At 39.2% G+C, this 14,431-nt stretch overlaps 1 protein-coding gene across 1 annotated transcript in view; it reads left to right on the top strand.

Moving 5' to 3' along the window:
* Window positions 1-14,431, top strand: part of LOC118320938 (CUB and sushi domain-containing protein 1-like) — a 263,711-nt gene that overhangs the window by 74,854 nt on the left and 174,426 nt on the right. The window contains exon 4 of the mRNA XM_035652065.1: window positions 12,766-12,960. Coding sequence (XP_035507958.1) covers window positions 12,766-12,960 — 195 coding nt within the window. The remainder of the gene's footprint in view (window positions 1-12,765; window positions 12,961-14,431) is intronic.

Below are 14,431 nucleotides of genomic sequence, written 5' to 3'. Positions count from 1 at the left end.
CGTGCGTGCGTGCGTGCGTGCGCATCCGGGTCAGCTCACACATGCACAGATAAGATGTGAGTATTGATGAGGCAAGTGATGTTATTTCATTCATGTCTTTTTCCCCTTCTGACACACCTCTGCCTCAGCCTCAGGGCAGGCCACTCTTACTATAGGAAGTCACGGCCAGCCAGGTCAGGGCTGGCATAGCAATGATGACGGGAAGAAAAAAGATAGAACAGGATGTGTTGGCAGTGCTCATTGGAGAGGAAGGAAGAAAAGGATGGCGAGCAGCGATGAGGGAGACTGGGAATGGATGTGGTTTTTAGAGATTTTGAGGTTTTCTGGCTGAATGAGATGCTATTTTATCTGCCGCCCACTCTTCCTCAGGACTGTCTGTCATAGTGAGGTGTGTGGACGTCTCATGGAGACCTAAGCAAAGTTTATCACATAGAGAAATAGACAAGTAAGCCGAAAGACAGACGGACTGACATTTTGCTGACTTTGTGTTTCCTTTTTTCTTTAAGTAATTTCTGCGATGCACTTAATACTATTTCATTTCAGTAATGCATTTCTCAGAGAGTAGCACAATTAAACTGCTGCTTCACTGGTTGCTTTCATATTAGCTAGAGATAGTTCAGGCCTCAAGTACAGTATGAATTAGTTAAGAGTTCAAGCATGAAGCTGTTTTTTGGCCATATGAACTTTACTTATAATGATGAAAATGTAATTTCAAATTTTACACAGAAAGTGAACATTGTACAACTTAGATGTTATTTTACTTTGACTTCAAATATTAATGTATGAACAATGAAGCGGTGGGGTGTCACACTATCAGCCTTTTTATGAACAGTTTAGTAATTTAGTTTGAAAGGGAAAACATGCCATTAATGTGATTCAAAGAAAAATACAAAACAAAACAGTAAACCCATTAGTTAACGTAAAACTAAAGTAAAGCCATTAGCCATTACTGATGTTGCAGTGCTTTAAAAACAAAGTACTATATTGAAATTATGTTTCTGATCTTTAGAAGACGTGTGTCTCTGATGTGTCGCAGTTTAAAGTCTTGGGACTTCAGATTATCATATTGGAAGCTAGTTAAATTTATTTACAAATCTAGGCTGAACTGTCCCAGATCAAAATATGTACATATGTGAATACTACTTTAGTGCAGATGTTCCTTTTAACAGCAAATAGCTGTGGATGTGTTCTGTGTTGTGTTATACAGAGGTTGACTGATGTTTCCTCCGTTTGTCCCTGCAGCACCGTTTAGCCTCTGGCTAGGTCGCTGTTTCCATAGCAACCACTGGCTAGGAGCACATCTCCCAGAAGTGTCATTTTGTTATTATTGTTGCCATTAGAAGAACTTCGTAAATAATTCTCAATTTTTTTTAGAAAGACATATTCAACTGCTATCATATGAACTCACCAAATGTCAAGAAAGGAAAAGAAAACCACAGATTTTCTGCATGAAACCAAAAAATACAAACGTACATCTTCTAAATTGAAGTTTCTCTCTCATACCGAACTAAAACCTTGTTAAGCAATCATAAAACACATTTTCGAACCCGAGTACCTGCTTAATGCCTCTCCTCTCCCGCCCCGTCACTCTCCTGTCCTGCGCTGTGTCCCCGTCTTCCCCGGAGATAGAGACTCGTTTGGAGCCTCTGCAAATCACCTTGTAACTGTATTCCCTGTCAAACAAGTTGAAATAAACCCTTAATTCACCGCAATTAGATATGAAAATACACTGGCTCTACAGCTGTTTATTCTCATTCTCCAGCTCACTGTGTGTACTACGCTGATGAATGTCTGTCACTGAGCGGCTCTCACTCTTTGGAGGCAGATCATTAAATTAGCTAAATAAAATGACAAGAATCGGCCAAAACAAACAACCGGCGATCGGCCAATTGGAGATATATTCATCCAATTACCCAAACCGTAATGTATATATGTATAGTCTGGTAGAAGAAGATTCAAAGGAAGTTTCTCCTCTTTGCCATCGCAGCCATAACATTATGACCACTGACAGGTGAAGTGAATAGCACTGATTATCTGGTTGATGGCAGTGGGTGGGATATATTAGGCAGCAAGAGAACATTTTGTCCTCGAGTTGATGTGTTAGAAGCAAGAAAAAGGAAGGAGAAGCGGTGAACCGGAGACAGGGTCATGGGCGGGCAAGGCTAACTGATGTACGTGGAGAACGAAAGCTGGCCCATGTGGTCCGATTCAACAACTGAGCTAGCTCAAACTGCTGAAAAAGTTACTGCTGGTTTTGATAGAAAGTGCACACACAGTGCATCACAGTTTGTTAAGTACGGGGCTGCGTAACATTATGACCACCTGGGCAACCTGTTATGTTATGGCTGATCAGTGTATAGGTATATAGCTGCTTCAGTTTTAGGTTCCTAGTATCATGCCTGCTGGCTGATTGTCATTGCTTACGAGGACACTTGAATAGAACAGAGAAGTCATTAATGTTATTAGTAACACCTGTGATTTTACTAATACGATATGTCAAAACATCCAATGTAAAGAAGACATTTTTTGTTATTACAAACACATACATGCACGCACAAGACCCATAAACGTGCATTTATTGGAGAGAGATGTTAGAGTGACATAGTCAGGGGTTAGGGGTAGGGTTTCTGTGCCTTTCTCAAGAGCACCTCAGCAGTGCCCAGGAGGTGAAGTGGCACACTCCATACTGTGGTCGATGTTAGACTTGAAGTGGCCAGCCCACATCCTTATGCACTGAGCCACCCAAGAAAAGGGCTTACAGTATGTTAATTTCTTCTTATGATGTAGTTCAGTAAAAACTCAGATATCCTGCTGAGGACATCTTCCTTAGTTCAACTGAGGGATTCTCCAGTGCTCCCAGTCCAGCTGGGAAATGTAATCTATCAAGCATGAACTGAGAATGCCAGTCTTTCCCAGAACACCTCAAGGAGGCAGTGTGCTCCCTTGGTATCCTAAATTCTTTATGCAAAGGAGCACCAAATCAACAATGCTGTCTTACAGAGTCAGTGAGTAATCTCAGCTTGAAGGTCAGTCAGTTTTTAACAACCTAATTGCAACAACACAAAGTGTGTAAAGTGTTAATTATAGACCCTGAATGAGCTTATGGACAACTTCTGCCAGCTCTTGGCACCCCACCACTAACCTACTGCAGAGAAACTTGAACTATTATTGATCTGAATATTTTTTCACCTATCATGCTTTTCTTTTGTTTGTTTTACATATAAAATGTTACAATGTCAGATGCTGATATTAAACAAGGCCAAAGTATCAAGTAATGAAGAAAACATAAATGTAAAAGTAATGCCTGTGATTCAAAAACTCTCTTGTAAAGAGTGTTTGTTTTTCCAAAAAGAAAATACACATTGAGTAATCTCAAGGGTATCACAAAGCAGGTTAACTGCATAAGAAAATGGCGGTTATGACCACAGACAGAAAAGATCTCAGCCATTCTAGCCTGTGGGTTTCTCACGATATCTTTGTCTCTTGGTCAACTCCTAACCCTCGATTCACCTAGACGAAGATGGTGATCAGAGGCCACAATAATTAAAGCTGTGTAAGTCCTGAAACTAGTGGTAGATACTCGCATTGTCACTGAACAGGGGGAATGCACCCCAGCTCTCAAATGGAGTAAAAGCAAGGGCAAGAGAGAGCAAGATTGAGATGGCAGTACCCTTCTTGTGAGGGGGGAACAGGACTGAAGTGAAAGAACAAGTTTTGAAAAGCCTCAAGCACAAATCTCTCAAGCTTCAATTTAACAGGTTATGTCTTGAAGTAATGATCTGCAACAATGTTGTTATTGCCGGCAGACAAACCTCTATGCTTCTGGTGTGAAAAGGTTGAGAATCATTATTTGGTAACTAACTGCTCTCAGTAACCCAGATGTAGGGCACACAGACACTAGAGCTCTGTACTGTAGCAAAATAATGTAATGCAGTACTGACATGCAGGAACAAACAATTCCAATCAAAGTTCAACTTAACTGAACTTAATCAACTTTATAAGGCGATGCCCACAAGTGGTAAAAACTGAATCAGCATGTTTTAATATTACTGAAACGCATATATTTAAAAAAATAACCTTTTTTAATTAGCTGGCAGCAGAACTTAAAGGAGTGGTTAACAACAGATAAATAGAAGCAAGTTTAAACATTTGTGTCAGGTGTTACAGTTAGGCCTCTGCCTGGCGGTAATTCCTGCCGATTTTTGGCACCTGCTCTCTATAGCACTGGGTTGTTGCATATTAGCAACCAATGTTTCTGGCTTCCATAGTAAAGCTGGAAAGGCTGAGGAGAGCTGGTGTTTAACAGAGTGTAGCTGCTACAGTGATTACTCTGTTTTGCAGGTGATTGATTAGAAGCACTGCTGGAAATGTCACTTGCCCTGCTAATATATTTTCACCAAGGGAACATAGGAAGGGCGGTGTTAATACATTTTAAAACATTTACTCCAAGGGAGCAGAACAGAAATATAACTTTAAACGGCTTGAGTTTTTTTCCACTTAAATGGGGTTTAGGTCTCAGCTTACGACTGCAGACTGTGGAGCTGTATGTAGAGAAAATATGTTTTGCTATTGCAGTGTTTAGTATTACCCGTACAAACCCAAGTTCTAATCCATTGGAGTTGTTTACTGCGTAACTTGTGATTTTACAAGTCCTGGTTCATTAGACTGTGGTCTATGGTATTCTCTGTGTTGTAGAACAAAGTGAAGTCTGTACTCTGATTGCCCTCCTTCACTGGTGATCATTGGGAATTAATGCTGGAAACATCACTGGCTGGCACACTTAAAAGTAAAATCCAACATCCAGAATTGTCAAGCAGTATTCAGATATGTTGTTCTCATTATCTTGGACAGTGCAGTCATTATTTGAGATGATAAACAGCTCTCTGTCCCAAAGCAATAAATGCAGAAATGAAAGCTCTGATCTGTAATACAGTATCATTGGGACTTACAGTGCAGTGTGCTTTGAATATAAACCGAATGAACCGTAACCACGCAGTGTTTGTTAGGCATCATCGTAGTAGGCATCTCTTGGTTTTAAGTATGGTCGTGTATGCCCAAAAGCTTGATCATCGTTAGAGCCAAAGTAGCACTGATTGCTGTCAACGAATATTCTGAATTCGATTATTTAATCAATTTGTAAAAAATGAGGAATGGTCACTTATGAAAATCAATCGGTTGTGGGGAAAAAAGCAGCACTACTGCGGCCGCTGTGTGACAGTCAGGAGTCACACAACGTCACTTTCATTGATTGAAAATGAAATGTAGGTCAGGCTGAAACAAGCAAATAATTCAACTACAACCGTGTGTTGATGATGGCAGAAAGTTCACAATCTAACTCGGCCACAGAGAGAGTGATTTGCACACCATGCAATCACAGAAGTCCCGTTTGGAAAAAATTCAATAGCGCCAAATCATAACAAGAGCTACACTGGCTACTGCAGGCTGAGTTAGCTTCTGTGGTGCAGAGCTGTGCTTCCAATTCAAGCCTCACATCCAGCACGGAAAATAAACTGCATTCATGTATGATCACTAAAAGAGGCAGAGGAATAGCTAAACACAGAGAAACAGAGAGCAGGAAAGAGAAAAGAGAGAGAAGCAATCGCTAACTGCTAAAGCACTGTAGCTGGAAGAACTGAACAGCGTGGGATTAGAGATAAAGTCACTAAAATAAGAAGGCTATTGTGCTTTTAAATGTATTGCTGTCAAATACCCGACGTAATAAAGAATATACCACAATTAACTGGGTTGATCTAGAGCAGTAAAAATCACAGAATCACTCAACTGGAAATACGATAACCGCAGCACGTCTTTTATGTTATGTATTGGTTTATGGACATAATGCGCAAAAATAGATAATCGATTACGTCGAATTGTATGTGAATAATCAACGTGTTTTTTTTTTGGCTCTAGTTAGTACGTGTGGAAACGGTACTGGAAGAGTGAATACATGTTAGTGCATTAGTGAAATTTAGAGGGCTCAATTGGTTGGAGCAAAGGTGTACTCAGAAGGTGAAATACCCCTTTATTGTCTTTGATTAATGAGTTAGTGCTGTGCGGAAATGTCGTGTTAGCTGTTGACACATTAAAACAAGGGGAGCACAGCAGGTGGCGAGGGGCCTCCATTCAGCTTTGGCCCTCGGCCACAGTTGGCCAGAAGCCCCATTAGTGTTTGGTTGGTTAGAGTTATTATGTACTATGTGTCAGTGAAGCTGTTAATACATTTACACCATGGGAGCACTAGTGATACTGGGGAGTCCATTTAGCTCAGGGACTTTGGCATCTTTCCAACAGCAACAACTCTACATCAAGAATCACAGATTAAAGGAGTAGGGTGATTGCTGTTTGTTAATACAGGTACACCATGGGAACAGAGTAGAGGTCTTAATGGATGATGGATTTCACCTATTGAGACATGCTTTCAATGTGGTCCCAAGTGTGGATGGTGAGTGGTTTGTTTGGACTCAAAATGGTGGATAGTGAGCAGGTAAAATGATGTTTTCCACACCTTTTTCCCAACATTTATTCTATATGTTGAATGTGCTATAAAAGGGGTGCTACTGCAGTATTGCACCCATTGTTGAGTTGTGACTGTGCAGATATTGACCTGCTGGTGTGAAGATCTATTTTCTGTACTCTGAAGTGTACCTACCAAGGCTATTGGTGCAAGAACAAGTGACTTGTGCTAGAATTTTAAAATGTATTTAGAGGATGCAGCATTTTGAGTGAAGCCGAAATAGATTCCAAAACTGTTTTCATTTAAAAAAGTTAACTCATCTGCCAAAGTTTTAATCACTTTGAAAGATGAATTTTCCCAGACAAATTTCAAATGCTAACATCTGTCCAAATCCCTGTTTGGCAATATGTGCACACGGTCTGACATTTGTTCTGGTTCCGCTTGGTTTTAACTTTACAACCCCCTGGAAACCAAACAAGAAATTAGTGATTTTTGCCAGGTATGAGGAGCTAGATTTGACAAAACATCTGTTCCAACTTTTGCTTGTAGCAAGTTACATGCTCTGGATATAAATATAGTTCACTCCAGTTGTTTTATTACAGTCAGGTAACTAGGGGTCATTTTCCACTCTCATTCCATGTGTTTTCAAAGAGTGACAGCGTGTGGTTTTATCTGTACAGTGATGTATTTTTTAACACTGGGTATTAACAGTGGTTTTGTGATGCAGGAGTGTTTTGTGCACATTCTTGTTTTGTACCATAAAAACTGGTTGCTGTTGGAATCCAGCACTGTCATGATAATACAAGAAGCCAAGATTTTTTAAAATTTAATATAATTTAATTCAGTTAATCTTTCTATGTGGAATTGAATTATGGTGAGTATGTCCCTAGTGTGCTGCATTTACACCACAGGGAGAAAGGTGGAGGTTATTTCAGTTGGTTTTTATCCAGTAGCAACTGCTTTAGTGCATCCGTAACAACAGATTCAAGGAGCTGTTTGCTTTGCTATTTATAGCACATTATTAGCTAATATGCGTCACTAAGTTAAAACTGAGAGAAGTATATGGTGTCCATCATTCTTTATTTTGCATTGAATATAACTGAAACATTGATTTTGATTTACAACTTAGCATATTATTTAAAATAATAAAACAAATGAAAATGGCATGGCCAAACATATTGGTACCATTAACTTATAATTTTGTAGCACATCCTTTGGAGGCAATAACTGCAAGAGCTTTCTGTAACTCTGACTATATGGTTTCTACACAACTGCTTTTTCAGCTTTTTTCACAGATGTTCAATTGGATTCAGATCAGGTCTCATAGCAGGCCACTTCAGAATGGTTCGATGTTTTCTTCTGATCCATTCTTGGGTGATTTTTGATGTAGCAGTATGTTTGGGGTCATTATTCTGCTACAAGACCCATGACCTGTGACTAAGACATAGCTTTTTGACATTAGGCTGTGTGTTTTGCCCCAAAATGCCTTGATATTCTTCTGATTTCATTGCGCCCTGGACAGATTCAAGGCAGCCAGTGCCTGAGGCAACAAAGCAACCCCAAAAAATCACTGAGCCTCCTCCACGTTTCACAGGCATGGTGTTCGTTTCTTTGAAGGCTATTTTTTTTTCTATACATAAACTAGGGTTGGTGTGATTTACCAAAAAGCTCTAATTTTCTTTCATCTGTCCAAAGCAAATTCTCCCTGAAGGACGGCGGCTTGTGAACATGCATTTTCGCAATGTCCAGTCTGGCTTTTGTGTCTCCCTCTTAGAAGTGGGGTCTTCCTGGGTCCTCTACCATGGAGTTCTCTACCATGGATTGTCAGTGCAAGTTGAAACTTGAACTTGATCATCAGCTTGGATCTGTTTTTAAGTTTTCCGTGATTCATTCTTGACCATTCAAGCAGTGCTTCTGTTCAATCTTGGGCCAATTTTCCCCATGCGATCACGTCCAGAGATGTTGTCTACAGTCCCCTGGGCCTTAAACTTAATAATATTGGCAACAGTGGTCACAGGAACATATACACACATCTATACTGTAAAGATGAAGTGGAGTCATGGTGTCCTGAGAAGAGAATAACGTTACACTCCCTTTGCCTGTGTTGCTATTGCAGCCTCAGTGTGCTCTTTCTGCACATGAATAGACCAGCTAATTCTGTGAAATAAGGATTTATTTAAACCAAACCAGCATTGGTAATTGTTGGAGAGATTGTGGAAAGACTAACAAAGACAGTTTTGGTGCAATACCCAGTGGCAAGTGAATTTTGTGTCTATAACCTGTAATTAGACCTGCTATAGAACTTTCTTGTGAGAAACAGAAACTTATGAAACTTACTCATGAAAATGTAAAATTTATATTTTAGGGGGAAGAAGAAATTAGAAAGAATCAAATGCAAAATAACATACAGTTGTCTATGTACAAAGTTTCTGCAAGACACTGGTAATAATTATTATTAATTAACACTTATATCATCAACCCCCTCCTGTCTCCCTCACGTCCTTATTCCTTCTGGCTCTTATCTTTTCCTTCCGTCATCCCTCATTTGTTATTTCCCTTTTTCTTGTCCTTCCCTCCTAACTCTTTCTCTGTCCTTCCACTTTTCCACACTCCTCTCTCCTTTTATCTCATAGTGCAAGTTACTGTCAGTTCTTCACCTCGTTGTCATCACCTTTCTGCCATTACTCACTCCTGTATCACTATTAAAATGTTGCCCTGGCCTAGAGTTGCCATAGCAACACACTGACCTGCCCTAAGGCTGCGGAGGGCCAGAGGGGACAATCACAACAGAGGAGCATCATCAGTCATTCGCAGTAGACACACACACACACACACACACACACATTTCTGCATTACCAGTGGAGTATCAGTCTATACCCTTCTTTTTCTGGCCATTTTGAAACAAACAAAATAGAATGTTTTAATAAATTACCTAGAGGGGACTTGTATACTTTAGCGATGTCTACCTATCACCAACACACACACACACACACACACACACACACACAGGAAATACAGTTTGGTATATTTGTTTGATACCCATTTTCATTGATATGAGAAGTTTTTGTACTTCTGTGTTAAGAACATTTTATTCCCACGGACTAAGCTTTAATGAGATAATGAGAAACCTGCATTTTCTTCAGGCTGTGGGCTCAAGAAAAGCACTTGCAGTTTATAACACACATCTGACAATTTTTTTATATTCGGATTGGTACAGAACTTTTTTGTAAAATAACCCCAAATGACCTCAACTTGCAAGCGGTTAGAATAAATAAAATTAAAAACAAAGGAGGAGTCAGTCTCCGTATTAAGTAATCAAAATCATTATGCTACTGAATACAATTGCAAGGAGCTAATTTGAACTTTCCCAGGCATACGGTTACAGCCAGACAAGGTTTTATAGTACTGATTAAAAACAAGGCAAACAAATCACAGCTTTGCGCACACAGACAGTATTGTTCTCTGCATCTACATAGTGAATACAATGCAGGAACTCAAAATAATACTAATTATTAATGGAAACTTAAAGCAGTGAATTTGTAATACAAAATAACTCACTGAAGCACCTGATAGCTCACCTAGAGCGCACGCCTCATGAAGGCTTAGTTCTTACTGCAGCGGCCCGGGTACGATTCCAATCTATTAGATATTACTCTAACCCAAAGGGGTCAGCAATTAGGTTTTTAACGACTACTCACAGAAAGCCAGTGCAGTTTGGAGTTGAGACAAAGGCCTGTGTGTTTTTAAATTGATTTGACTTTGAATATTATTTTCCACATTTTTTGAAATACATTAAAGAGCCAGATATATTGAGGTCGAAGTTCGAAATCTTGCGATAGCGTGTGTACAACTCCTGGCCTGTGTATTAACCCATGCTTAGACATGCCCTTGCACTGTACCTAGAGGGGTCTGACTGTTCTGATCTGCCTAATCAGTAATAATCATTAGATCAGCCATAACACTAAGGTTCAGTGTGTGTACTTCTGTGACACACAAGTATTATGTTTACCTTTATTTGACAGTGCCATTCAGCAGTGTATCTTCTTTGCATTAAAAGTCTTGTGTCATCTGTTTTTGTAAGATAATGAATAAAATAAAACAGTGGAATTACATTTTTGTGTGAATATAAAAGATAATGTATTGTTTGATTAACGTGAAGCATTTGTATTTTTTATATTTTATTTTATCTTTGACAGACATTACTTCAGCACCAAGAGCCGGCCATATTATGACCTATTAAACAGCCCCATGTATGGTGTGGATTTAGGCACTGTATCTGCTCTCCACATGATTTATAGTTTAGAGGTACATTTGTATAATTCTCAGTAGAATTTACGTGTTACAGCAACATTCCTTTATATACAGTGTACATGTATATCAATATAAAATCCTACCCTAGAACTAAAGGAAATCCACTGGTTTGCACATAGAACTAAAAGAGTATGTTGTGATTCAAAAGTCTAATCTCAGCAAACCAGACTGTACTGTTAAATATTAGATGACTGAAGAGAGAAAAAATAAAAACTGTAGCCAAAATTTAAATGGTTTCTCAAAAATGCCGCTGTCATTAAGTATGAGATTAGCTGGATACTGATAATACTTTTGGACACTTCATCCGTCCAAAAAAAACGCCTGATTATTCCAGACAAATGAGGGGAATACCGTTGTGCACCAAGCTTACTTGTTAAAACATGCCAGCCTGGCAGACACGGGACTGTACAGTCAGTGTGACTAACGACACATGACCTCTTTTCATTCTCTCTTCTTTTCACTGCCGTTTCCTCCTTCTGCTCATCCTATGGTCTGTGCTTTAGTTTTGGTCTTGGAATTTGGTTGTGTGCCTCACCTTATTAAAACAAAGCAGGCAGCATGTTTGCGCAGAGGACGGCATGGTCAGCTGAGTGTGAGTAACTTGCCTCTGATGCATGACTTTATACAATCCAAATAATGAGTCAATTAGAGTAAATTATACATGTTTAGGGCTCACTGCAATTAGTTCACCTCTCTCTTTTCCTGTCTGACTGGAGTCTCTGTCTTCCCCCTTTCCTGTCTCCCATCATTCTGTCTCTAGTCTTTCCACCTCCTCTTCCTCTGCTCTCTCTCTGCTGTCTTTTTCCTTCATCTTCCTTTCTTTTTTCTCCTCTTCCTCTCCCTCTTTTTCTTCCTCTCACCGCCCACCCCTCCCTCTTTTTCTCTGTCCTAGTTCTCAGGGTCTCTTGGTGAAGCTTTGTCTAATTACCATGCTAGCATTTAATTGGAACAGCATACACAAACACACGGACTGACTGACTGAATACCCCTCACATGTAGACACACTGCATAGTGCATGCACATACACACACACACATAAAAAGTAGCAGTTTGTACACATTACATGCACACATTACACACCCTGCAAGTTAACATGCTCCAGTTATACAAATACACATAATACAACAGCATACACCAGGGTTAGATATTGTGGAGTTCGTCCAGGTTGTACTACAGCCTCTGTGCCGATGCCCCTTCTGTAGAGCTAAGGCGTGTTGGCTACAGTCATACATTGCTTTTGGCCCAGTTATACCATGAGCTGCGTGTTGCTGCTCCCACTGTAGAGCTGTGTCATCTAAGAAGTGACAACAACAGATGCACATTGGAGGGAAAATGCTAGCCAGACATCTAAATACCACACAGTCATTTTCACATATTTTTAGGTTTCTAACAAACCAAACATACACTTTGTAATTTTGTGGTGTTGGTGCTGATGTTCAATATTTGGTTAGTTTCCAGTGAAGTGACTGTAAAACTATTCAATTCTTTGTTGATATTATAAATTATATTTGACATATTTACTGTAGTCTTATGTGAATCATCACATAATTTACCAGAATATTCAAGAGATATTGTTGAAGCATTCTTCAGTGATTCCAAACTAGGACTAACAAGGTGTCACAAATTGATTAACTGGTTAGGAAAGAAGAAAAACACAATACTAATTTCTTTCTTTGCTGTTTTCTTTTGAAATACTGGATATGTTTACCTCTTTTTGCAAGTAAAAAAGCCATAAATGACTCTTTGATTATACGTGCTTTTATCTCATAGAGGGACCAGTGATGTTGGGTCACATATAGACATGGATTTGTTTTAAGGGGTCACATACCAAAAGGCATTTCAAAAAGAATTTTCTGCTGTTGAGTCAGTCACTTGATTGATAAATTTGATTGATTTTGGTTGTATTTTTTTATTTTTCTAGTGGTCAAATGGTTACGTTTTTAATTTAGATATGATATAATAAAAAAAAAATGTTTTCTGTTTCTCTCTCTGTGTTTCAGTCCTTCCCAGCCATACATGTGGCACTCCTGGCCTCATTCCAAATGGAGTCATTCATGGCTCTCGGTACAACATGGGGGACAAGATCCGATACAGCTGTGAGTCAGGTTTTGTATTGGAAGGACACAGTATCCTCACGTGTATTGTATCACCTGGCAGTGGAGCACAGTGGGACTTCCCATCACCATTTTGTAGAGGTAAGGTTATTTTTCTGTGTTTCCTTTTTTTCATTTCTAGAAATGCCTAGTAAAGTAAGTAAAATAAAACATGAAAAAATAAAATAATTGCTAGGGTCCTGAGAATTGAAGGACCTTAACCGCAGGTCACAGGCCAGACAAAGATGAGAAGCCCTGGTGCATTGATTACTGAACCAGATGGAGCCCAAAATCCTCAAGCAAAGCCCTTCTAATGGTTCATTAGTCTACAGACAAGAAGAGATCCGTCCAAATTTCATCATCAGGACCAATACATGGTTGAACAGCTCAGCTTAGGGATTCTGTATCTTGTGATAAATATATTTAGTGTTTATCAGAGGCGTCAATTAAATTATTATCTGCTTGTCAATTAGCCATTTCCTTTGCTTTCACATTAAGGTCAAGGGTCAAGGTTATCTGTATTGTCCCACAGGGTTAAATTTGTTATAGTATGCAGCAAGTGTTCACATAATGAGATTACAAAGGCCAACATCAACAACGACAGTAAATCTCATAGTTAATGCAAGGAAATTATACCAAGTAGAAATATGCAATAGTGCAATGTGCAAGTGTGAATGTGTGCCAGGGTAGTGTAAGCAATGCAGCCATTTAGTTTATTTATTTATTTCTCAGGGACAGTGCATATTAATAAACACAGCTGTAAATATACCAGAATTAGCTAAAAGACTAGTTTCCATCTGTAGTCCCTGGCCAGGTGTAAAAATTGTCTGCCTGAAATCAGTGTAAAATCAAGAAACAAGGATAAAAGAAAAATCATGATCTAAGACATGCTAATTACAGGAAGACCAGAACATAGACAGATATGAGCAGAATACAGACATAGGCAACAATAAAAATAGTGTGAATTATGATTCAATCGAGTAACATTGCAACATTCAAAAGATAGCATGGCAACAAATGAAAACAAGGACAAATGAGTAAAATAAACAACAAAAGAAAACTACAGATCAGCTCCACAGCAACAGACATAAGTGAAGACGAATAAGAGCAGTAATCTCTCTGTTAAATGTTTGAAGATGTACCGATTAGGTATTTATGAAAACTGAATGATGATAGAAATGATGATGAGGATGTAGAAATCACAATATTGTTATTCTAGTTGTAATGTCATTATTCAAGAGTTACACTGATCAGCCATAACATTATGATCACTTGGGCACCTTGACTGGTCTACACAACCTCATGCGCAACAAACTGCAATGCACTGTGTGTTCTGACACCTTTCTATCAGAACCAACATTAAGCCTTGGCTGGCCATGTGTCTCACTCTGTCGCCGGTTCACCGCTTTTCCTTTCTTGAACCACTTTTGATAGGTACTGACCACTGCAGACTGGGAACACCCCACAAGAGCTGTAGTTTTGGAGATTCTCTGTCATCTAGCCATCACAATTTGGCCCTTGTCAAAGTCACTCAATCCTTACAGTCAATCATTTTTCTGCTTCTAACACATCA

The sequence above is a fragment of the Morone saxatilis genome, unplaced genomic scaffold, assembly GCF_004916995.1.
Source record: "Morone saxatilis isolate NCDOM2014 unplaced genomic scaffold, NCSU_SB_2.0 Contig11, whole genome shotgun sequence".
NCBI lineage: Eukaryota > Metazoa > Chordata > Actinopteri > Moronidae > Morone > Morone saxatilis.
The sequence above is the reverse complement of the archived record's forward strand: the minus strand, read 5'-3'. Positions and strand labels throughout refer to the sequence as shown.